We start from the raw sequence: 26,997 nt of genomic DNA on the forward strand, positions 1-26,997 counted from the left end.
TGTAGCGTATTGAAAACATTTATAGTCATCTGCCCATACAGATTGCCATAAACTAAATACTGTTTAGATGTCAGCCAGCTTAATCATAATAATTATAAGTGCTTAATACCTATACATGTACATTTTAAACATTTAAAAAATCTAATTCTTAACATTTAACGTATTTAGCGGATACCGGTAAAAAACTCCGTCATTTCGTAGTCCTATAAAGAGTGTATGGTAGTGTACGGAACAACATAGTTAAAAACAGCATTCTCATTCGACCACAACGGGGTTAAATAATCTTTCTGAAAAATACAAATAATACAGAGTTTTAATTTAGAATTCTATATATTTATAACTCTGTTAACTTATAAAGATATTTCAATATACATGCATAGACAGTTGACCGTGATTTTCAAGAATCTTGAAATAATTTTAATTAATTGATAATTTATGGTTAATAACATTTCATATAATTTTACATAATTACCTTTTTGATAATAAACAACAAACGATGAATGTTTTGACACCCATTATATTTGAAGTATGCAAAGCCGAAAAATATCAAGAGGGTCCGCTATATACGCTGTTTCATCATAAAATTAAAACTCTTTCTGTGTTATAATCAAGAGCTGAAATCGTTAATTTATTAAGCTTCATTAATACTTAGCTTTATTGATATGTCTCTAGAACAAAATATTTCAATACATTTCATGAAAAATATAATAATCATGGCAAAGGAAATTCAATGGCCGGTATCTAAACAAAAGCATAATCGCCAAGACCTTAGCATCAGTTCGGTTCGTTATGACCGCGCGCTACTTTTTTCCGCCTTCATTCCTTACTTGTTTTCATTTTTAAACCATTTTTTTCTCTATCATATACATAATTCTATTCTCCTAAGCAAGATGTTATTTTTAAAACTGAACTCCAAATATAAACGCTACAAATCGGTATTAAGTACGAACATGTCAATCGTAAATCTAGATTCTAAAACTCCAAAACGGTATGATATTTGCAAAAGTTAAAGTTATAACTCGCCGGGCTGCCGAAATCAGAGGAAAAACTTAATATATATTTATATATCTGAAAACTACGTTACGTAAGCTTTCTAATGATATATAAATTGTCAAAATCGGTCTAGAAATGAAACTATAATTTAACAAAATACATGAGTGGGTACATCAAATTTATAACCTCGGCGCTTCGATAAAAGATCGATAGTTACGATACGGTCACGTGACTTAGACACAACAAGATATTTTGCGTAACGGTCCTGTTTCATATCCGTGTAATCTAGAGTCCGTGCATAGCCCCAGTGCCACGCCACATAGAATACCTTTGAAACCAAATCAATGCACACATGTCAATATATATTTTTTCGACAAAATTTATCACCCGGATCAAACTATAGCAACTTATTCGGAATAAAATTAATGTAACCCCAGCTTCTATTCCCTTTAACAACAGCAAAGACCTATAGAATACACATATTGGAAACTTCTCCTCCTCTTTAGCTATATTCAATCAAATATCGCGGCGGGCGTGACTCCGCGAGAGTCACGTGACATTGATTTTGGACATGCCGGGACAGCTACTGTCGGCCATTTTGTCACGAATTACGAATTATTTCTTCGTAATTAATCGTTAATATTTGTTGTCGTAGGGTATTCCAAATACCTACAGAATACATGTATTTTATAGGTCTTTGACAACAGCAAACATGAACGGAAGTGAGCAGTACATTGCACAACATGTATATTATAATACTGTAACAATTTATCCACTGGCAGCTTGTCACCTTTCTTATGGGGTGTTTGACAATATTGGAAACAGCCAAATAAAGCAAGTACCGCTCTTGACATATTCTTGACACATGAACTTACCCCGGTAATATTCTTCCTGATGAACACATATATTGCATGAATAATTAAAATTACATTGATATATATTGACAGTACGACATTGAGCGATATAATAGGAAAATACTTATTGAAGTTTTCATCCGTTAGTACATTTATGCTGCTAAATTAGATTAGTCTGTTCTTTCTTTTAGCTTAAGGGAAAACCCGACCGACCCAACCAAATTTCCACTTATCCTATTTATATTTTTTAGGTTTGGATATTACCTTAAGAAAACTTCACGACACACATTATAATGTTAACATTTATGATCCGTTTTTTTCAGCAATTCATTGTTTCATAGACAACATCTTTTAGGCAGCACACTATTTTATAGATATACTCGCTCTTAAACCCGCTATCAAAGGCATGGTGTTTCTCTCATTGTACTTTCTTCTCTGCTTATGACGGAGAGTGTTATATGAATGAGCTCCGTTATACACCGTTTTTTACTGTAATCAACAAAGATATTCATTAATAGCACGACTTGTGAAAATAAATAACAATATATTCAGGGCATCTACCTTCACAGATGTACTGTGAGTGTCACGGGTATCGTTATCTCAAACAAACATATTTAATGGTTCTCAATTCGTTGTAATTATAAAGATATAAGATAAAAATACGCGAATGCTGAATCGATCGGATTTTAACACATGACTTGATATGACGGCACGGACTTGTTACTGTTATGCTCGGTCTTGGTCAATTTTTCACGATTGTTTAGCCGATTTATCTGATAACCATCTCGTCCGTCCAAGAGAAACAACAACAACAACAACATGTAGAGAAAATAGTTAAATAAGATTTTTTTTCGTGGTCTATTTATCCATTTTCGTTAATAGAAGAATATCGAATGAAAACGAATCAAAATGGGAAACTATAAATCAAGGCCAAATATATCTTGTGCAGGTAAACATGTACTATCAGTGCAATTTTTGTATTGACAATTCACCGGATAATGTCATTATTCGGATACATGGTAAGCTTAACAATGTCGTGCTGTTCTTGATTTAAAATACTACAAAATTAGTTAATGTTGAGTTAGACTTTCTTGTTTTTCATCAATTTAATCTGTATTAGCAACCCCTATTTGTCAATAATGATTAATTGTTTTGTTTTTTTTACATGTTATACACATGTTCGCATAAGTATTTCATCAAAGTATCCTCCAAGGCCCGAACATCGTCAGTGTCCGAACATTGTCACTCTTTCTAATCTAGCGATTTTATCACTTGATTTTGTGCAGTGACGTCACACACACTATGGTTTGTTAACATACGGTGAAACACAAATGCAAAAATGAAAAAAATGCGTAAAAAACAGGTAATACATGCATTTAAGCCCATTAAACACACAGTAAATACATTTTTTGGTACAGAATTCAAGCTATAGTATGCTTTAAAATCCAATGTTTACATTTTTTGGTCTACATACATGTCGACTGGTTTTGTAGGTCACGTGATCAAGTTGATGCAAAAGCTCATGACGTATTTTGGGCCCCACACAGGGTATTTGTATCGTGCACATTTCCTTTAACAGCGACACAATTAATTAAAATCAAATTTAAGCGCTAAGACAGCGTATCTTAGAATGTTAATTGAATTCCTGTTTTATTTTTAATAATAGTGCCTTTCAAGGAAATTCCATTCCAAATACAATAATTAATTGCCAGGAAAGGTACTAAAAGCAGAGGTTGAGGTAAACAACGATCGATCCGTCGGGCTGCCCAAGAATATGACATTCCATACAACTGTAATGAAGAATAAATCATTAACCCATATGTTTGGGTTTTTTGTTACATGTGTTTAATGTTAGGTTTAAAGTTGAAAACATTTTACATTTGAAACCAATAAATACTTAACATTTTATAGTGTGGCCTGAACTACTTGTGGTAAGCTCCTTTGAAATTTGATTGGCCCATTCAAGCCATGTGACGATGTTTGGACCCTGCAAATGGCAGACATTTTGATTCATGTGTTTGGAGACAGATTAAGGACATGTGTGCATGGAATGCGATGAAATAAACTTGAGATATACATGCGGAGAAGGGATTTTCACCTAGTTAAGTGTACTTTTGAACAAATTTTCTTTATTTATACAAGATATTACTTGACCTAATTCTTAACGTGACGATGTTAGGGCCCGGGAAGATATTGTATTAACCTTTTGCTCTTATAACTACAGCATGCACAGAACCTTCAATTGACAAAAATACATGTACATTAAAACAGATGGAATAACAGCATCATACATTATATATGAACATCAATATTATGTATATCTATTTTTATTGTTTACATATTCACTGAGTATTTGTATACTCAATATATATAAACATGGCAGGGCTTTCCTTAGACCTCAAATCTCAAGAGTCAAGGACTCTTGGGACCATATTTTCAAGAGTCAAAATCAAACTTCTAAGAGTCCTAATAATAACGCAGGAGAGTCAATGATTTTTTGCAATTTAAGCAAATTACTGAGATAATATATAAAAAGCAACACATTAAAAGATACATGTATGTTAACATTTATTTCTTACATTGTACTGTCACTACAACACTATGCATTTAAACACAATATTTCAATGATTAATAAATACAAAACATGTATTCTAATACAACACTTACTTCATGTATACAGCAGAGTAATATGATATATGTTCTAAACAACATCTCAAAGAGTAATATGTCATATCATGTTTTACACAACATCTCAGAGAGCAATATGTCATATGTCCTACACAACATCTCAAAGTTTACATACAAAAAATTAAATATGTATTCTAATACAACATTTACTTCATGTATACAGCAAAACAATATGTCATATGTTCTACAAACCAACAATCATTTGAGCAAATAAATAAATCACAAAAAAAACAACATACGGGTGGTACCTAAACACAATAGCCTATATATATCCGTAAACTATAAAAGGAAATTATTTCTACTCGCCGATAAAGGTGCCTCCGTATTTAATCCCATCAAAAATTCCGACGCCCTTTAATTATTTCATGTGCCATCTTCACTGAAGACGTGCGACAAACACGCCGTTTTCTATGCCTTCTCAAACGGTCAATTATTACGCCTACATGTATTTTGTTATCAATTAGCTCATGCAAAAATTGTCACTTTGCCACAAGGTCAGTTATATCGGTTCTATAGTTATTTTTAGCAACTTTTATGCAAAGCGTGTAATTTGACGTTGTAGACAGTACATATGCCAGCATAACTTTCGCGCGTCTTTGAACTGAGTAATCATGAAGTAAAACAGTGATGGGTGCATTCAGCTTTGGAAATACATTCTGACATACTCTCGAAATATCTCAAAATATGCTTTAACCGTGTTCTGTGGATATGGATGTTATTATTTTATATTGAATATTATTAAAACTGACGCGGATGAGTCCATTCTGTTTTGGTGGGTTTATATTTCTTCTTAAATGCTCTGAGCTTTTATGAGTACATACGTACAGCTCAGAGGGTCAATAGCTGGGAGTTGGATTATTGCAACTAGGTGGATTTAATACACGTCTTTTCCGCAAACAGCTGATAACAAACGCTATGATAAATAATGGAAAGTTAATAAACGCGTCATCGAACCAGCAGTGTTTTAATACTAGATTTCTTAATTAAACAAACTCCGCCTACTGGGTGGACTTGTGCTTCGATGATTGGAAACAGGCGTTAACGATTAGCGTGTACTAACAGGGTTTTTTTTGGCCCGATTTTATAGCCGAAATTCGGCTATGTTCCCAATCCCAAAAAGTATACTTTTTTCCCAAAATGTGGCAAAAAATTCCCAATTGCAAAAAAAAAAAAAAAAAATTTTTTTTTTTTTTTTTTTTTTTTTAGAAAGAAGTCTTATGTGTATTTTATCTCAATTTTAATTCAATTACATCTAACAAAGTATTATTTGATTTTTTCTTTTAATTTGAATGATTATAAAGAGTTAAATCAAATTTAGTATTTCCCTAATCAGTGGACTTTTCGTGTGGAAAAAAAGGCTCATGAATTTATTTTCCCAATTTCATGAAAATGCCGATAAAATTCCCAATTCCAAAGCCATGGGCTATCTTCCCAAAAAGTGGAAAAAAAACCCTGACTAAATGACATATTCCGCCCCGAGCCAATTATCGCTTAGTCTTAACAACTTTTGATCTCGTTGACGCAAGTCGTTAATATTCCCCCGGGTCAAATGTGACACATGACGTAATTTTCTCAAGAGTGAAAAAGGGGTCTTCTGTAATTTTCAAGCGTCAAAACCCGGGAGCTCGGGTCAAAGGAAAGCCCTGCATGGCATAATTTTTCAACAAACAGCTTGGCTGCTGCATTAAGTCAATTAATGTGACATATCTATTTTTACTGGTTAAACACAGAATGGTTTAAAGCAGTTACTCTCGGTTTTAGGTGGCCATGAGTGTTGTATATTACATAGTGGTATTGGATACTTTTGCTACTCATTTATCAACAGTGGATTTATTTTATTTTTTATTTTTTAGATATTCAGAAACAATGCATTTAAAAAACGTAAAACAACTTAGCATGTTTAATTTGTTCAAATATTATATTTGACATACAAACAACAAAGAAGTTCCAAATATGGTAAGACCAGGATACATGTATATTCTGATTCTAGAAAGACATTCATCATTTGTCAATATGTTAGATTTTATCAATATAATCACATGATATGAATGGTAGGAGGCAATATCTGATAATCATATAATGAATTAATTAATATTTTTATAATAACACAACACAAAAGATAAATGCCTATTCGTTTTATATTGTTCCAGAAGAGTTGAAGAAGAAGATCAGTGAGAGTAACTCACTTTTTCGGTCCCACATAAGTGAAGATCTTCGGCCGGTGCTGCAGACAGAATGGTCAGAACTTCAGCTGGCTTGCAGGTATTGCAAATGACTCTTGTATATGTCAAGGCCTTCACTAGGTAAAAATTCCTAAGAGCCATTACTCTGAGGCTCAAAATTTTATCTATTCTGTTGCATCCATACCATAATGACATAACAAATGTGTGTTTTTGCTCAGACGGTCTCTTAACTTACATATATAAGTACTAAACTTACATTGTTATTGTCCCCTACCGGTTTCACCAGAGGGGACTTATGGTTTGCGCTGTCTGTCAGTCAGTCTGTCACCCTTTTCTGGATCCTGCGATAACTTTAAAAGTTCTTCATATTTTTTCATGAAACTTGAAACATGGTGATTGGTCAGATGGCAATGTGGAGATTATGCACGTCTTTTCATTCTGTTCCTACGTCAAGAATTCTTGTCGCTATGGCAACAACAACAACAACAAAATTCTGACATTGGTGGAGCTGGTAGGGGACAAATTGCTTGGCTCTAGTCTTGTTTTAAATTGCAAGTTTGTCATGGAATTAAACATAATCATTGGTGTTATGTTATCTTAAATAAATGTAAATTATAGTAATTTACTCTTTAAGCAACTGGTTATCTGTTGCAGATTAAATATTTAGGACGCTACATAATGATTTATGTTTTTACATAGTGACTATGGCAGTAAGTCATGAGCGTTTTTTGCAATATTTTTCAGTGGTTGTGATACAGGCCATGTAATATCGTTGCTAACAGAGGAAAACATCCATGAGGTGACGGACACTGGCCTTACCCTGCTTCATGTGGCTTGCATTTCTGGGGGTGACTATTTTATGCTTTTAACCAGTTTTTCTATTATTATACTTGGGTATGGCATCAGGCAGGTTGGTGGGGGAGGGTTTGTGTAGCCAGCATCAAACTGGTGGTTTCTTGTAAATAACTTAATTTTTTATGCCCCTGGTAGGGTGGCATATAGCAGTTGAACTGTCCGTCAGTCAGTCTGTCCGTCCGTCCGAAAACTTTAACATTGCCCATAACTTTTGCAATATTGAAGATACACTTGATATTTGGCATGCATGTGTATCTCATGGAGCTGCACATTTTGAGAGGTGAAAGGTCATCCTTCACGGTCAAAGGTCAAATATATGGCTTCAAAGCGGCACAGTAGGGGGCATTGTGTTTCTGACAAACACAAATCTTGTTGTTGACTTATCTTGATGAACATTGCTTTAGCATGCTTATCATACATCAACTGACAGTGACTTGGGGTCATTCATGCATGGCTTATTCACAACCGCGCGCATCTTTGTTGACTTGTGGCCATAGTCTTATACTATTCGGCGTAGAATTTTGATCAAGGAGTAATTAAGATGCTATCAATAAGGGCGTCTGGCAGCTTTTGCCTTTGAAAAGGACAAAATGGCGCTTCAGAACGGCGGCATGGCACAGCGCCACATAAAAAAGGACCTGTAAAAAACACTGCTTGGGACTGCATTGGGGGCTAGTAGGGCCAAGGTAATCTTAATTGAGCTTTAAATATAGCTAGTTGGTATGGATACCTTGCTTGGGATTTTGTTTGGGGCTTATCAGGTCAAGCTAGGTCAAGGTCAATGTTGCTGAAAAAGAAAAAGTTAAAAGGTGTCCGCACCATAACTTGAGTTAGGAGGGAGGTAATGATATGATATTTATGTGAAGGTACATGTGCATGTAACATAGATATGTATATTTGTTCACTTTTGCGAAGTGTTTTTAATAAGAGTTTATTCAAGTAAAAAGTATATTTAAGCAATGCAAGAATAGTACGAAGGGTATTTAGCTTTATTTACTAGACTGCTTCCAATTTCAGGTAGCAAACATTTAGTAGAAGTTCTGTTACAAAAAGGGATCAAGCCAGGAATCCTGTCCAAAAATCAGTTCTCTGCCTTGCATTTGGCAACATACAAAGTAAGGCTGTGCCAAAAGGCAATTCCTTTATCTTCTTTACAATTGACACAAATTTCAGCACCTCAATTGTAAACAGAACATGCTTTTTTTAGCTCCACTGGCCAGAGGCCAGCGGGGCTTATGTCATGGTCCTGTGTCCGTCATGCGTGCGTCCATGCGTTAACTTTTTCTTTAAACATCTTCTTCTAAAGAACTGGTCCAATTCTGATAAAATTTCTCAAGAATGTTCCTTGGATGAACCTCTTTCAAATTTGTTCAAATTATGCCCTTGGGTCAAATTTGACCCCGCCAGGGGTCACAAAATTGAAAATTTGCTTATATAAGGCCTATTTTGTGAAAACTTTCAAAATGTTTTTGTCCATAGCCATAGGGCCTAGGTCGATCAAATTGGGTATGTAGAGACATCTAATAGTCCTCTACCAGATTTTTTCAAATTATGCCCCTGGGGTCAAATTTGACCCTGTCCTGGGGGTCACAAAATTGAACAAATGCTTATATAAAGCCTATTTTGTGCAAACTTAAAAAATCTTCTTGTTCATAACGGTAAGGCCTAGGGCTACCAAACTCGGTATGTAGTGACATCTAATATGTCTCTAATTAGTTTATTCAAATTATGCCCCTTGGGTCAAATTTGACCCTGCCCCGGGGGTCACAAAAATGGACATATGCTTAATATATCCGCGGCCCGCGAAATCTCTCCGCATTTTACACTGGTAGATTCTGCCAAAGCATTTTAAAACGAGCGATATAATTGGCTGTCGTTTCCCAATCTTCCAATTAAAATCAGTTTCATATAATGTGTTTGGTATTTCATATGCAAATGGCGCTGTTGTGAAGGGAAAATTAAGATTATTGAAATGACAAATATCAATCGAATTAACGACTGACATCATATACAGTCCACTCTCGTTATCTCGACATCGGATATCTCGATATTCTCGATATGTCGAAGTAAGCTCAATGTCCTATTTTTTCCCCTTCTTTGTCTATATAAATAAACATCGCTTATCTCGATTTTCGTTATGTCGAATAATTCGATATGTCAATATAAAATTGTGTCCCCAGTCCCGATTTTACATGTATTTACTGTGGTTTATCTCGAAGTGCGAATAACTGCCTCAGAGTCGGCAAAAGGTGAGAAAAATTGTCTTTGATACTTCACCGTCCCGCTTCGCCCGGCTGCTCCCCATACTGTGCGGTAGGAAATTGATCCGTTAATTGCATCACTGATCACACGTGTATAATGTCGTTAGCGATTAACACTTGAGTAAGGCCTGTCACTTTAACTGTCACTTTTTAACATCAATATTAACTGCAATTAATACACAGTCTGCCGAAACCGAAAGACTATTTGTTTTTACAAACAACATTCCAAAATGCATTGAGTTATATTTTTGCGTATATAACCCGTTGCAAATTTACAGAATGTTGTTCTCCAAAACTCATTATCATGGCTAACTTGAAAGAATATTTCAAACTACAAAATGTACATGTACAGTTCAGTATTCCGGAACGTGATTTACGCATGTTTAGATGGAAAACCCTCGTCTTGATTGGACGTCAATTGCATCATTACTTTAAATAGCAACATTACCGGATGTTTACTCGACAGTTTAGAAAAATTATAACCGCATGTGTTCATGCAATTTTGTAATACTTAAAACGTCATTTTAAGCAATTAAATAGCAAAAGTAATCTTACCTCGTAAAAACGCGTATATATCAGGTAGAGAGTATTATGCCACACGGTGACGGCTTTAGTTAGACCACTTAGCAGGTATTTAGATGCTAAAAACAAGGTAAATTTTCATCTCATTTTTTCTTTGAAATCGCCGAATCGGATATCTCGAACTCTCGTTATCTCGATATTTTTTCTTGTTCCCGCCGACTTCGAGATAACGAGAGTGGACTGTAGTTTGATAGGAATAATGAAATGTGTTTGTCAACGAAAAAGACTACGTTTAAGATGCAAGAAACACATATTTTGTTTAAAAATTTGTACAGTGAATTTGTGTCACGGAAACCAGTGTTTCTGTTTGCAAATTGGGAGTTCAGTCTACTTGCGAAGTAAAACAATTTAGAAGAGGATCTTTCGAACATGGAAATAGATAAACATGATTAGATTTATATGATAGTGGATCTGTGTATAATCAGATTCATATGCATATTCTGCTTTATTATGTTTGTCACGCTGTTCAGTTAATTGTAATAGCATTGAACTAAAGGTGTGAAATGCAAGATATTGAAAGGTAAACAAATTATATATATTAATTTAACTCAGTTTAATACATCATTAACACAAGAAGAACACTCAAGTGTGTTTGTTTATATTTAGTCCATTAACCTTGATTGTATATAACATTTTATACAAAAATTTGTATTGTTTTGTTTGTTTTCACCAAATGGTTAGTATTATTCTTTTATGTTAACATTCTCAAAATTCTTGTTTTATTAATGGCCCTATTTATCAAAAAAAAAATTTGAATGACATCATTTTATGATTTATAAACAGATTGCAAAAAATATTTGTTCAAGATAAACTTAACAACAAATTGTTACATTGAAATTAAGTGGTTTTAATATTCAGTAGCAAAACAGTAAGGAGAATCCAACTTAAAAAAGATGTATCTATTAAACGTATATTCTACCAATGCCGTGAACAATCCCCTTGTTTATAACATGATTGCCGCTAAGTCTATTACTAGCAACCTATCAGAGAATATGTCAGATACCTTATTTCAATATATGGCAATCCTAGTATTTTTCAAAAACAAACATGACAGGTTACCAATGTCAGATGGAAAAAGTAAAGGAAATTTAGGACATTGTTTGTCATGATATCTCTTAAAACCTCACACCATTTTTTCAAGTAGTGTTGCCATGATTGCAACATCTTGATGAATTATAATTCATTTTTTTGTCTCATAAACATTTACTTTGTTTAACAAACAACCTCTACAAAGTTATCATTCCTACTGCCTTTCGGCACCTCATGAACCTGAAAAACTTGTTTCCTCAGGCAAATATCTTCTTTGTACAATAAACAATTTCTTCACCACGTTAACAATCCTTCTACACTCACTAATGCCTCAAGAATGAAGTAAAGTTCAGGTGATGTACGTCATTAGGTATTTTGCATATGTCATGAACTATATAAGTAACAGAAACTTTGAAACATACAAACACTTTTTTCAATTTTGGAAAAAGATTCATGATTGAATGAAGGAACTTTCATTTATCTTGTAGAACATGCATAGATTTGATCTTCAGCATCTAAAAATATGTGAAATAGAAAGAACGACAATATCTTTTGGAGAGATAAATGTACCTACGTTATAAGCAAAGGACCTGTGCGACTCGGACTTTTGTGTCTGTTTAGTTAACACTGTAGTATTGTTTTCCATTTAAAAAATACTCACCCTTCCATTTTTAAGCGCCCAGTGGGACGAGGGATAGAAAGAGAAAGTCACATGCTTGAATACATTTAAACCCATGCACATTGCACGCTTTTTTCGCATAAAAAAAGTGGAGCGATACAGGGCCACCATGGCCCTCTTGTTCACCAATATGTTGAATAACACACAATTATGTATAATTATAACCTGACATTCTTATTACTAGAGAAAATGCAATAATTTAAAAGTCCCCTACTGGTGAAACTGGAAGGGACTTTGGTTTGCGCTCTGTGCGTCAGTCCATCACACTTTTCTGGATCCTGCGATAACTTTAAAAGTTTTTCATATTTTTTCATGAAACTTGTAACATGGACAGATGGCAATATGGAGATTATTTACGTCATTTCATTTTGTTCCTACGTCAAGAATTCTGGTTGATATGGCAACAAATAGACTAGAAATATTAACAAATAGACTAGAAATATTGCTGAAAATAGTGGATACTGCGATAACTTTTAAAGAACTTAATTTTTTTTCATAAAACTTGAAACATGGATAGATGGCAATATGGAGATAATGAACGTCATTTTATTTTGTTCCTATGTCAAGAATTCTTGTTGATATGGCAACAAATAGACTAGAAATATTGCTGAAAATGGTGTAGTTTCATCGGTAGGGGGCTTCGTTTGCTTGGCAATAGTCTTGTTTTCAATGAATTTTATGTTTATTATGTAAATTAATATGATGCTTCAATTGGGAATTACAAAAAGTGTTGTTAATACTATTATTGTTTGTTACCAGTTAATGCATGATCACTTTTGTTAATTGTAATTACTGTTTGTACAGGCAGGGGTTGTAATGATGTAGTTGCTAGGACTATCATCTTGCTACCAGAAAGTCCCAACTCAGGGAGCTTACTCAAGATCTATCAAAAAGACTCAGCAAAACATGTTTCAAGGAATCAGACGCGAGAGTTTTTGTATAATCAAAAAGCTTTTAATGCAATCCTGATTGAATAGATAGGTTGAAACTAAATTAAGGCTGTTTTTGATTGTCTCAAGCGACAGATTGTGACACTAAACTAAGGTTAGGTTTTTTCTGCCATTCAAAAATGGCTGTAAACCAGACCTGATCCCAAAGCAAACTGACTTGATCCCAAACATTTTTTTTCCCCACGATTTCCAATAAAATATTTTTATTTATTTTTTTATAATTATAGCATCTCAATTTTATTTCATCAACATCTGACAAAGTATATAACTATATTTTATATGATTTTGTCCTCATGTGTCAATATTGTTGATATAAAAACCCACTTTGGTCCATTTTGATGATAAAAAAACCCAAAATCTACCATGTTATTGATTGAAAAAATCCCAAATTGACCAGACTCCTTTACCCAAAATGGCAAGAAAAAAACTCTAGAGTTTTTTTTTGTCTCAGGACAACATAGATTGTGACACTAAACTAAGGTTGTTTTGTGTGTCTCAGGGCAACATAGATTGTGACACTGAACTAAGGTTGTTTTGTTTTTCTCAGGGCGACATAGATTGTAAAACTAAATTAAGGTTGTTTTGTATTTCTCAGGGCGACATAGATTGTAACACTAAACTAAGGTTGTTTTGTGTGTCTCAGGGCAACATAGATTGTGACACTGAACTAAGGTTTTTTTTTTTTTTTCAGGGCGACATAGATTGTAACACTAAACTTAGGTTGTTTTGTTTTTCTCAGGGCGACATAGACTGTGACACTTAAGTAAGGTTGTTTTGTTTGTCTAAGGGCAACATAGACCGTGACACTAAATTTAGGTTGTTTTGTTTTTCTCAGGGCAACATAGACTGTGATACTAAATTTAGGTTGTTTTGTTTGTCTCAGGGCGACATAGACTGTGTACAGGCTCTGCTAGAAAGCAGTGTAGATGTGAACCAGACAGGCCACAGTGGCCTGACTAGTCTGCACATAGCGGCCATGTGTGGCCACAGAGAGGTAATTATTGTACTTGACCTTGGAATGCTTGGATTTGTATTAAAAAAAGATAGTAATAAAGTTTGTGTACTGTTTGCTTAGTTTAATCACTTAAATAAATATTGTTATGGAAACCAGTTGTGTTACTTTTTTCACTGTTACTGAATGTTATGTTAATGTACTTAAGTTGTGAGTACGACTGAGGCATAGAGCAATCCAGGTTTATATATATATATTTGTAAGAAACCTAACAGGTGAATATTATAGATGTTTAAAAAGCAATTTATTTATTTTTGAATTACCAGTAAATAGTATATGTTTTTACAATATATAAAAATCATTTGAAGGTTTCCGCATTTCTGGTTTAATTTTTCCTCATGAAAAGACCCGCCACATCTCAACAAAAAAGCTCGCCCGAAAGGAAGGTAAAACATGATGCATAATGATCAATATATACCTATTTTTGTATGCCATCTATCTCAATAACCCGTTTTTCCTCAGATTGCCAGCTGTCTTCTACAGAATGGAGCCAATGTCAACGTTGAAGATGCTGTGAAGTTTACACCACTGCACATTACTTGCAACTTTGGTCATGACAAGGTACATGTTGTATGAGCTCATATATATTATGAAGTATACAACAACTTCAGTCATAACAAGTCAAATTATACTGTAAAATTTACACCAAATGACAGTACCTGCAACTTCAGTCATGACAAGGTATGGTCCATAATATACTGTGAAGTTTTCACCAAATAACAGTACCTGCAACTTCAGTCATGACAAGGTATGGTCCATAATATACTGTGGAGTTTTCACCAAATAACAGTACCTGCAACTTCAGTCATGACAAGGTATGGTCCATAATATACTGTGAAGTTTTCACCAAATGACAGTACCTGCAACTTCAGTCATGACAAGGTATGGTCCATAATATACTGTAAAGTTTACACCAAATAACAGTACCTGCAACTTCAGTCATGACAAGGTATGGACCATAATATACTGTGAAGTTTTCACCAAATAACAGTACCTGCAACTTCAGTCATGACAAGGTATGGTCCATAATATACTGTGGAGTTTTCACCAAATAACAGTACCTGCAACTTCAGTCATGACAAGGTATGGTCCATAATATACTGTGAAGTTTTCACCAAATGACAGTACCTGCAACTTCAGTCATGACAAGGTATGGTCCATAATATACTGTAAAGTTTACATCAAATCACAGTACCTGCAACTTCAGTCATGACAAGGTATGGTCCATAATATACTGTGAAGTTTTCACCAAATCACAGTACCTGCAACTTCAGCCATGACAAGGTATGGTCCATAATATACTGTGAAGTTTTCACCAAATCACAGTACCTGCAACTTCAGTCATGACAAGGTATGGTCCATAATATACTGTGGAGTTTTCACCAAATCACAGTAACTGCAACTTCAGTCATGACAAGGCATGGTCCATAATATACTGTGACATTTTCACCAAATAACAGTACCTGCAACTTCAGTCATGACAAGGCATGGTCCATAATATACTGTGACATTTTCACCAAATAACAGTACCTCCAACTTCAGTCATGACAAGGTATGGTCCATAATATTCTATGAAGTTTTCACCAAATCGTAGTACCTGTAACTTCAGTCATGACAAGATTTGGTCCATAATATACTGTAAAGTTTACACCAAATCACAGTACCTGCAACTTCAGTCATGACAAGGTATGGTCCATAATATACTTTGAAGTTTTAACCAAATCTTAGTACCTCCAACTTCAGTCATGACAAGGTATGGTCCATAATATACTTTGAAGTTTTAACCAAATCTTAGTACCTCCAACTTCAGTCATGACAAGTTATGGTCCATAATATACTTTGAAGTTTTCACCAAATCTTAGTACCTGCAACTTCAGTCATTACAAGGTATGGTCCATAATATACTTTGAAGTTTTCATCAAATCACTGTACCTGCAACTTCAGTCATTACAAGGTATGGTCCATAATATACCTGAAGTTTTCACCAAATCTTAGTACCTGCAACTTCAGTCATTACAAGGTATGGTCCATAATATACCTGAAGTTTTCACCAAAGAACATTTCCTGCAACTTTGGGTATGAGCCCTAATAGTGATGAAAGTTACACCAATACACTTAACCTTCAACTTCTCTCATGACAAGATATGAGTCATAATATGCTGTGAAGTTAACACTAATTCATGTTACTGTCAACTTCAGTCATGGTAAGAAATGAGTACACTATGCCTTGAAGATTACCAATCAAATTAAATGCAACTTCTTTTATGACAAGGTATGAGCCATAACACGGTGTAAAAGTGAATTCCATACCAATCCAAATTGCCACAAAATAATCACTTTTTGGACATTTTGTTTTGCATTGAATTCCATACCAATCCAAATTGCCACAAAATAATCACTTTTTGGACATTTCGTTTTGCATGGAGCACTTCACTCTCCTGATTAAATGTCAAATTTACAGTTAGAGGTCAACATTCAATTATTGAAATATTGCAGTTTTCTGTGTCAAAACATTTGGCACTTTTTTTTGTTTTTGACAGGCCTAGATAATTCAGTTTAATATTGTTAAGATGTCCAAATTAGTACCTCCTCAATGAGGTACAAAGTGAAAGTATTTTAATTTTCTTATAGTGTTATATAAAAAATAATATCATTACTTTGACCTCAAACAGCCACACCCCCTTTATGAAAATGTAAGGCTTTTTAGGTGCTTATTAGTGAATATACAGAAGATCAATACAAACATTGCAGGTAGTGTTTACAACGTTTTTTTTTGTAAATTATTAAACTGCTACGCTACTATTTGTTCACAGGTAACAACAATTTTTGGAAGAATATATCCCCTGCAGGTAGGGTTTATTAGATTGTTTAGATTAGATTCCTTAACTTGATTTCTCACTCCACCGAGTGTTCACAGGTTGCGGAAGTCCTGTTGCAACATGGGGCCGATGTGAACATTGCGGGCAGCGTGGGCGACAGACCTCTCCACCTGGCCTGTGGGAAGGGCTATGTGCGGGTCACACAGCTGCTTGTGGAAGGTAGCGGGAAATCCAAGGCCGATGGTGAGTTTCATGTTTATTGTTCTTTTTCGAATGTGTTGTAATAATTGAATATTTGTTATTTGTTAGAAATCTAAGTAGGTGGAGTGTTCAATTATTTTTTTATGACAGGGTTATTTGGCTTGTAAAACTTAGTTTTTATGAATTGTTATTAATTATCTTAATTAATAGTCATATTATTTTTATGCCCCCGGATCGAATGTTCGTGGGCATTTTGTTTTTGGCCTGTCTGTCTGTCATTCTGTCCCAAAACTTTAACCTTGGTTAAAGTTTTGCGATAACTTTGCAATATTGAAGATAGCAACTTGATATTTGGCATGCATGTGTATCTCATGAAGCTGCACATTTTGAGTGGTGAAAGGTCAAGGTCAAGGTCATCCTTCAAGGTCAAAAGTAAAAAAATACAATACAAGGGAAGTAATAAGCTTTAAAAGGGAGATAATTTCTAAACCTGTCAAATGATATATTGAAATATTATTTCAAAGCGACGCAATAGGGGGCATTGTGTTTCTGACAAACACATCTCTTGTTTATCTGGCTTTTTACTGACCGCTTACGGTGTGTGTTTTTACTTCCCTGTTCACATCCTACGGGTTGGTAATGAGCCATGTGGCAAATTTGTCTTAATAATAACCAGTCTTTTTCCACTATAAGAAAATGCCAAAACTTAGTTGTATTATATGCATGTATTTTCACCCCAGCACAACAAAATTGTTTAGGGGTAATCTGCATAACAGTTGTATCTCGGGCCCTTTCAGAATATTTATACTTAAGTTTTGTCTGAAGCATATCTTGAAGACGTGTTCAACTTGTAACTTCATAAAAACCTTTTTACTTTTTCAGAGGCCACATTTATTACCAGTACTTCATCATGATGAAACTTAATAAGATTGTTTATCTTTACAATATTTAGCTGCGTTCGAATCTGGGTCACGCATCTCCGTAAACTAGGTCACCAGGTCAAATTTTGTTGTTCCTCTAGAGGCTAAATTTATTATTAAACTGAAACTTGATAAGAATGTTGATCTTGACAATATAAAGATGGAGTTCAAATCTGGGTGACAAGCATCCCAAAACAAGGTCACCAGGTTGAACCTCAGAAAAAGCCTTATTACCTGGCATGAAAGTCATAACTTGCTTCCATATTTTGAGAGTTATCATCCTTTGTTAATTTTTGTTACATGTATTCAAACTTCTGTCATACAACATTTTGAAGTATAAACTTCAAATTGGAATAGGTAAATAGATCTCAATGAGAGTAAGGGAATTGCACAAGAACCAGAAATCTTGCTTTCATAATTGGACAGTTATTACCCATATTAATTTTCATGCTGATATTTTGTCAGTAGTATATAGGGACAATGATATGAGGTATCATGATAAAATTTCATGTGTAGGAAGCACTCAACAAAGTGGGATACAAGGGGTATTTCAAGCACAACAGTGAACGTTCTTCATCATGTTTATTTTAGTGATGTGAAACATTAATTTATTGAATGATTTTGCTAAAGAGATATGATTCTCCAAAGCTACATAACTTATTAAGAACAAGCAAATTCGTTGAATTGAAATGCCCTGCCATTATACTTCTGGACACAAGATATGGCTCCGGACACAAAAAAAAAGCATGTTTTCAAAATACAAAGGGCCATAACTCCGTTAATATTCGATGGTGTACAATGCCATTTGGCGTGCATCATCCTCTTATCCATATATATACTCATACCAAGTTTCAATGAAATCTGCCAAAGCAATTCCAAGATATGGCTCCGGACACAAAAGTGCCGGACGGACGGACGGAAGGACGGACGAAAAGACGGACAGACGAAAAGACAGACGGACGGACAACGTCAAAACAATATCCCTCCGCGTATGGCAGGGGATAAAAAATATGTGGTCATCTGTGACCCAGTTTAAAGAATTAAAAACAAAATTTTGTATGGTAAAATATGAGCTTTGTTCTGGGAAAACTGGGCTTAATGCTTGTGCATAAAGTGTCGTCCAATGCGATGGGCGTAGGCTAATCAGGGATGACACTTTCTGTTTTTTTTATATATTTTTGTTTATAGGAAGTCTCTTCTAAACAAAATTCCACTGTAGGTGGAAAGAATTGTCACTGATTAGCCTCTGTGTGGACTGGAGGGGCTATCTTTGGATGACACTTGAAGCATATGCATGAAGCCCAGTTGTTCAGAAATAGGCTCAAATGACTGCCTAATTCGTACTTGCTGTGTTGCAGTGAATGTGAGGGATGATGAAGAGCACACTCCTATCCACTTCTGCTGCAAGTCTGGCCACCTGGTGGTCCTTCACTACCTGCTGGAACAGAATGCCGACCCACATTGTGTCAATATCTATGGCGACACACCACTGCACCTGTGAGTATGACGTTCACGATTCAAAGTGTTTTAAAAAGTAGGTATTATGTGTTGGACCAGTGACAGGTTTTGAATCAATGATGAAAATAGATAACAAAGATAATTGCCCAATTACCTATTTTATTTTGCCAATTTTCTGTGCAATTTGGCTAATGACCTCTGTAAATTGGCCAAAAATATGTGTTATTTTTTCACTAACCTCTGTACTTTTGCCAATTATCTGCAGAAATTATCCTATTATCTGGGTTATTTAGTTATGTGACCCCCACTGGCTTATCTACTCTTAGACATAATTTATGGTGATGCAGACTCAGCAGTTTTTTTATATTAATTTCTTCTCGAGTTTCAATATTAATTTCTTCTCGAGTTTCAAGCTTACTTGTAAAAAAAACAAGATCCGTCAGAGATGCTTGATGTCTGTTAAATAGCCTATAGGGGCTTTATTATCAAGGAACTAAATTGTCTTACTACAAAGAGACTTTGGAATCATTTGAACATTCAAATCCACTTTGCCGAGTATAATTGTCACTTTTAAGTCTTTTAAAGCTTGCAATATCCTAGGTGAAAGTATTGATACAAGTTTTGTTTTCATTTGGAACTTAGGGCTTGTTACCATGGTAAACTGGAGATTGTGAGACAGCTTATCTCCAGGACAGGGCTGGACAGCGTTGCCAAGGAGAACATCTTTAGTGAGACACCACTGCATAGGTAATCGCCAGTGATTTTTTTCCAAATTGGGAAAAGTACCCATACCATGCCAATTGGGAAAAGTACCCGTACCATGCCAATTGGGAAAAGTAGCCGTACCATGCCAATTGGGAAATATTAGCTCGAAAACTCCTGAAATAGGAAAAATTGGCTTTGTGAATTTTTGAGATTGGGAATTATGGATATGTTCAGTTTCAGTGCTCATTTTAATTGTTCACTTGCACTTTTGAATCAAATTGACCCAAATGAATAGAGCGAAGACAAGACTCTGGAGACCAACTAGTTAATGTTAAGTTTTTATCTGTATAGAATGTATATAATTTTCACTAAAATGACACGATGATGTCATATTTTAAATACCTTGCATTGGAACTCTAGATTCTCATTTTTTTTACCAATGAACAAAAACAAAAATATAATTGAATAAGACTTGCTTTGGGAAAACAGGGCTTATATCATGTGCGTAAAGTGTCATCCAAGATTAGCCTGTGCAGAGTACAAGTGTATTCCTAATCAGAGACGACACTTTCAGCCTAGACACCATTTTTGCTTTGAAGAGACTTCCTTAAAAGGAAAAAATGCCATGAAAGCGGAAAGTGTTGTCCCAGATTAGCCTATGCAGACTGCACAGGCTAGTCTGGGTAGACACTTTACGCATTTAGCCCCATTTTCCCAGAGCACGGCTAATATATGAATGTTATCACAGTGCATGCACAAGTGGGAGGAGTGTGGAGATGATCAAGTTCCTGCTGGACCAGCCTGGAGTGAAGGCAAACTGTCAGGGCAAAGACGGGCATACCGGTAATGGGACCTGTATTTGAAAGTGATTAGACTATGAAAAGTATTTGATCTTCGCTCTGGAAAAACGTTGCTAAATGCATGTGTGTAAAGTGTCGTACCAAATTTGGTCTGTGCAGTCTGCACAGGGACAACACTTTCTGTCGGAACTGGATTTTCTGGAAATTCTCTCAATTTCTGTAAACAAAATATTCCATGAAAGCTGAAAGGTCGTTCTTGACAGGCTGATCTGGGATGACACTTAAAGCACATGCATTAAAACCTGTTTTCCCAAAACAGAGGCTCATATATATCACAAGCTGTAAGTGAAGATAAGCTTGGTCTTTTGTTTGACCATCACTTTTAAGAGTATTTAGTGTAGTACTTACTATCTTTCCTCTTTAATCTTTTTCTGGCAGATTGATTGATAAAAGTATTGTCACAGTATTATTTAACTTGTTCAGTGTGCTAGATCCATGCACTTATGAAAAGGCTGTTTATTGATGTGAACAGTGATTCACAACATCACAAGCTATATACATGTGTTTTCCATAATATTCTGCTTTCCCCTAAAGTTCATGAGTGTCACTTGAACATTCTTATGATATAGACATGAGTGAAGGCAAAGTGTCAGGGAAGAGAAAGGCATACCTACAATGTGACCATTGTTTGAAGGTGAATTGGCTATTAAAAATATATATAACATAAATAAATATTGCTCTTCAAAATGCATTTTCAACCATTTTCTTCTGCTTTCCCTTCCAATTACGAGTGTTAGGTAGGCATTTGAATGCTAAGAACATAAAACAACCTTACTTAATAAATCTAAAATATTCTGCTTTCCCATCTGCAGCGTTGCACAGTGCCTGTTATCATGGTCACCTGCGTGTGGTTCAGTACCTACTTGAGAAAGGCGCCGACATCAACCTGGTGGCACATGTCAGCGACCAGAACGGGGGCAGCGAAAAACGAGAGGAGCAGACGGCACTCATGTGGGCATATGAACAAGGTGTGATCCATGAAAGAACTATTTGAATTCTTATGAATTTAGACCCCTCTCGACCCAAATCAGGTGTTTTTGTCTCCTCTGTACTGGCATGCTTCTGTGGACCTTATAACCTTACCAAAAATTATGGGTGATCAGTTACGGGCATTAATATTTGAACTTACTACGGGTAAACAAGCTAAGCCAGGAAAAGATTGCATAGGTTAACTGATGGCCATAATATGAATGGTTAACAGCAAAACAAACACAAATTTGCCAGATTGTTTCTTTGGGTCATGACGCCATAGAAATGCTTGTAGATAGTTGCTGCAGGTCATGATGCCATAGTAAAGCCATGGTAACGCTGGTTGATTTTTGCTGCAGGTCATGACGCCATAGTAAAGCCATGGTAACGCTGGTTGATTTTTGCTGCAGGTCATGACGCCCTAGTAAAGCCATGGTAACGCTGGTTGATTTTTGCTGCAGGTCATGACGCCATAGTAAAGCCATGGTAACGCTGGTTGATTTTTGCTGCAGGTCATGACGCCATAGTAAAGCCATGGTAACGCTGGTTGATTTTTGCTGCAGGTCATGACGCCTTAGTAAAGCCATAGTAACACTGGTTAATTTTTGCTGCAGGTCATGAGGCCATAGTAACGCTGGTTATTTTTTGCTGTAGGTCATGACGCCATAGTAACACCATAGTAACGCTGGTTAATTTTTGCTGCAGGTCATGAGGCCATAGTAACGCTGGTTAATTTTTACTGTAGGTCATGACGCCATAGTATCACCATAGTAACGCTGGTTAATTTTTGCTGCAGGTCATGACCCCATAGTAACGCTGGTTAATTTTTGCTGCAGGTCATGACGCCATAGTAACACTGGTTAATTTTTGCTGCAGGTCATGACGCCATAGTAACGCTGGTTAATTTTTGCTGCAGGTCATGACGCCATAGTAACGCTGGTTGATTTTCACTGCAGGTCATGACGCCATAGTAACACTGGTGAAGCATCACAAGCGACCCCATGATGAGTCCGCCCATGGAGACTACAGCCAGCCTGGCGGGGAGGGCTCCTATGTGTCCGTACCGTCGCCTATCGGCAAGCTCAAGAGTATGACAAGAGGTACCAAGCCTTGAGAGATCTTTAGCTATATTTGACATTCTCCAAATCAGTTTTTTAAAAAGGTCGCTGTGACGTTATCCATATGATTTTCTCCTAATGACCGGGATGTCACAGGATCGATCCCCACTGTGGGAACAATCTTTAGATCTCCCCAATAGACACCAAGTACTGGTTATACCCAGGAAACAGACTTGATAGCATTTCAAGAAACCTTAGGCTTTTGGCGCAATCAAGCTAAAATGAATAGGATTGTTTTTAATCAGTTTTAAAAAAATGACAAGAGGAATCAATGTTCATTCTACCCCTACCTCTGAATCAAGTAGGGCAGCTGTCAGTTACTGACATAAGTGTGTGCACCTTTTAAACCAGCTAACCCAGGAAAAGTGCAAGTTGTTAAACTGAGTGCCATGATATGACTGAAAGAGTGTTGAAAACGTCAAAAACCCCAAATAAACAAAAATAAATTTATGTTTCAGAGAAGATAGAGGTGCTCCAGCTGCGTGCTGACTTGCCCCACCAGTTCCACATCCTGATCTCAGACATTGACTTCCAGGACGTGATTGGCAGTGGGTCCTTTGGCAAGGTCTACAAGGGACGCTGCAGGGGCAAAACAGTCGCAGTCAAGAGGTGGGTACAAGGGACACTGTCAGGGCAAGACGGTCGCAGTCCAGAGTTGAGGCAATTGTGATAACCACAATCATGTGACCTTAGATAATCAAAGCCTAAATGATTGTTTGTAACTATTGGATTGGAATTTTGAACAATCTTTCGAGAGGTTGGACTGTGGCAGTTTCTATGACAATTTTTGGGTCGTTAATAATGAATATGCAAATAATTGTGTAGAATAATATTTACCGTAAATCTTGATGAATTGTAGTCGGAATGTTTATCTTAATAGTGAATAGTTGTATTTCAGATACAAGGCGAGCTGTTTTGGCACGAAGTCAGACGTGGACATGTTTTGTCGTGAGGTAGCCATACTTTCCAAGCTGAACAGCCCCTACGTCATACAGTTCATGGGCGCATGCTTGGATGACCCTAGTGTAAGTTGAAGTGAAATACAACTAGACTCTGTCATTTGAAGGTCACTGGGAGCTTACTTATGAACCAGAAATAGCTGTTGTTCAACATGTCTCAATATTTACATTGTAGGAGAGCTATTGATTTTACCAATGATCAAGATTTTAACCCTTTTCCACTTTGATACGTATTTTCACGCATTTGTTTACCTTAGAAAGTTAAATTGAATTTTAGACCTTTCTAACTAGTCTAACTAGATTTAAGCTTTTAAGGCTTAAACTTTAATCCTTAGATACTGATGAGCAGCAAACAGCATAAATCCTGAACAGACTGCGAGTTTTTTGCAGGCTGTTCTGGTTTTATGCTGTTTGCACATAGCCATTTTTACTTTGCATCTAAGTGGGAAAGGGTTAAAGCAGCCTTACAGGTGTGTGCTTTGACGTTTTTCTAGCAAAAATGAAATTTAAGAAATCTCTGGTCCCCATGTCTATGTATTCATTGGACACAGCAAGAATTTTACATTTAGAGTCTACACAGTGCCATTTATATTGGTTTGGCTTATTGTATTGAACAATAAGTTGTTATGCCCCCGGATCAAAAGATTGGGGGCTTATTGTTTTTGGCCTGACTGTCTGTTTGTCATTGTATGTGTGTGTCCCAAAACTTTAACCAAAACTTTAATCTTTTTAAAGTTTGGTCATAACTTTTTGAATATTGAAGATAGCAACTTGATATCTCATGAAGCTGCACATTTTGAGTGGTGAAAGGTCAAGGTCATCCTTCAAGGTCAAAAGTAAAAAAATGCAATCCAAGGAAAGTAATAAGCTTTAAAAGGGAGATAATTTATAAACCTGTCAAATGATATATTAAAATTTTATTTCAAAGCGGCGCAATATGGGGCATTGTGTTTCCGACAAACACAGCTCTTGTTTATTTATTAAACATCGAGAATAAATAAGTTGTGGTTACCAATACTTTATTTTCAGCAATTTGCCATAGTGACACAGTATTTTGCCATGTGAATAACTCTATTGTTTTTACTTGATTTTCAGCAATTTGCCATAGTGACACAGTATGTTGCAGGCGGGTCTCTGTTCAGCCTTCTTCATGAGCAGAAAAGGTAAAGTGTTGCATTACAAGATGGAAAGTATGAAAAAAACAACACCTTAGTGAAATAAAGATCAAATATTGTGTAGAACTTGTTGTTTGCAATTTGAATAGTTAAAATGAAGAGGACATTAAATAAACCCAAACTCAAAACTGTGAAAGAAAAACATACTTTTGATTTCATAGCTTTATTTTCCGGTAAAAGTAATAATGTTCAATATAATATTTGATGTATTTCTAAAAAAACAGAACTATCACGTTTATTTTGTTCTGTGTAATAATGTAATAAATCATCATTGCATAGTGCCGACAGAAATACTAATGTTCTCCCTCTACAATGATCATATAATGGTGTCATACATGACATTAACATTAAAGCCTGATACCTAATTTCCATGGTAATACACATTTGATACTATGTTTCCATGGTTACTGTAAAGACGATGTAAGTGATAAGACGTTGTGTTCAGGTTCGTTCCTTTAATTCAACTAACAATAACATAATATAACAGGATATGACGTTAAAAACAACGTTACATAAAGTGGAGCGACGTTACGTTAACGCTCCAAAACTGCGACATTCTGGGGGCCTCAAAATGATTAAGGAACATGTATCAATGAGTCTGATCAAAACAAATAATTAGTCAAAATAATTACCTCTGTTACTCTCAAAGTATCAATTAATCACCTAAACCCCCAAATCAATTGCATTGTCTTTAAAAGTTCACTTTTTATCACATATGTATCAATCACATGTTAAGCACATTGTTTATCAACTGTTTATCGCGCTGTTTCTCACATGTTTAATCACAATGTTCATCACTTGATTCTCTCGGTTTCGCTTCCACATAGCACTTCTAACGGAAAGAGTTTCACAATTGATCTGGTTGTGTGTCCGGAAGGAAGGTTGCATTTGTTGGTGACGCAGCAGAACGTGCAGTCAAACTCGACCGTGTAGGCTCTCAGTTGAGAGAACTCCTGACACTTGTCGTTGTCTGACGTGCCCACGTACCAGTCCTGGTAGCACGTGTCAATGTTACCGCACGTTCTGTTGACAGACCGCGTACCGACGACCCTGTGTTGATGCAGTAGTTGTGTGGCGGGTGACACAGCAATATGCGAGTCAGCTGCTCACAGTTTCCATGCGGTCCCATGCACAATGCGCACTTGGTTGCTTCTTGAGGCAGGGTGTAGTGTCCCGGGGCGGGTGGTGTCGTTGTCCTCCTTGTCGTGGATGACGACGAAGGCAGTACCGTCGTATCAACACCAGACTGCGTACTTTGAGTTATTGTTGAAATGCCTTGTGTAGATGCGGGATGCGTGTTGAGATACGTAAGTATGACGATGTGCTTGGTTGGAGGTGTAAGCAGCTCTGTGGTCTGCGTGTTTGGAGTTGAATTGTTTAAAGCTGTATCCAGCGCTGTGGTCTGCGTGTTTGGAGTTGAACTGTTTGACAGTTTACCCATCGTTGTCGTCTGCCTGATAGCAGGTGTACCCAGAGTTGTCGTCTGCGTAGTAGCAGGTGTACCCATCGTTGTCGTCTGCATGATAGCGAGTGTACCCATAGTTGTAGTCTGTGTTGTAGCAGATGTACCCGGCGTTGTCGTCTTACACATGACCACCGAGCTGTGAATCTGATCACAGCTGGCCCTGTCATACTCTTCACACTCTGTCAGATGAATGATATTGACTGGATTATGTAACGCATGTGTATTTTCGTTCTTCAGTGTAGGTGGTGTATCGTCGCGATGA

The 26,997-nt window shown here is 36.1% G+C and overlaps 1 protein-coding gene across 1 annotated transcript in view; it reads left to right on the forward strand.

The window, feature by feature from the left end:
* Positions 1-2,650: 2,650 nt before the first annotated feature.
* Positions 2,651-26,997, forward strand: part of LOC127838845 (serine/threonine-protein kinase TNNI3K-like) — a 38,823-nt gene continuing 14,476 nt past the window's right edge. Inside the window, exons 1-15 of the mRNA XM_052366846.1 lie at positions 2,651-2,796; positions 6,686-6,797; positions 7,463-7,566; positions 8,591-8,688; positions 13,958-14,068; positions 14,549-14,647; positions 17,004-17,148; positions 19,385-19,523; positions 20,127-20,231; positions 20,938-21,032; positions 21,862-22,017; positions 22,975-23,118; positions 23,595-23,745; positions 24,035-24,161; positions 25,191-25,258. Coding sequence (XP_052222806.1) covers positions 2,757-2,796; positions 6,686-6,797; positions 7,463-7,566; positions 8,591-8,688; positions 13,958-14,068; positions 14,549-14,647; positions 17,004-17,148; positions 19,385-19,523; positions 20,127-20,231; positions 20,938-21,032; positions 21,862-22,017; positions 22,975-23,118; positions 23,595-23,745; positions 24,035-24,161; positions 25,191-25,258 — 1,694 coding nt within the window. The 5' untranslated portion in view covers positions 2,651-2,756. The remainder of the gene's footprint in view (positions 2,797-6,685; positions 6,798-7,462; positions 7,567-8,590; positions 8,689-13,957; positions 14,069-14,548; positions 14,648-17,003; positions 17,149-19,384; positions 19,524-20,126; positions 20,232-20,937; positions 21,033-21,861; positions 22,018-22,974; positions 23,119-23,594; positions 23,746-24,034; positions 24,162-25,190; positions 25,259-26,997) is intronic.

This window comes from Dreissena polymorpha, chromosome 7, assembly GCF_020536995.1.
Source record: "Dreissena polymorpha isolate Duluth1 chromosome 7, UMN_Dpol_1.0, whole genome shotgun sequence".
NCBI classification, from domain to species: domain Eukaryota; kingdom Metazoa; phylum Mollusca; class Bivalvia; order Myida; family Dreissenidae; genus Dreissena; species Dreissena polymorpha.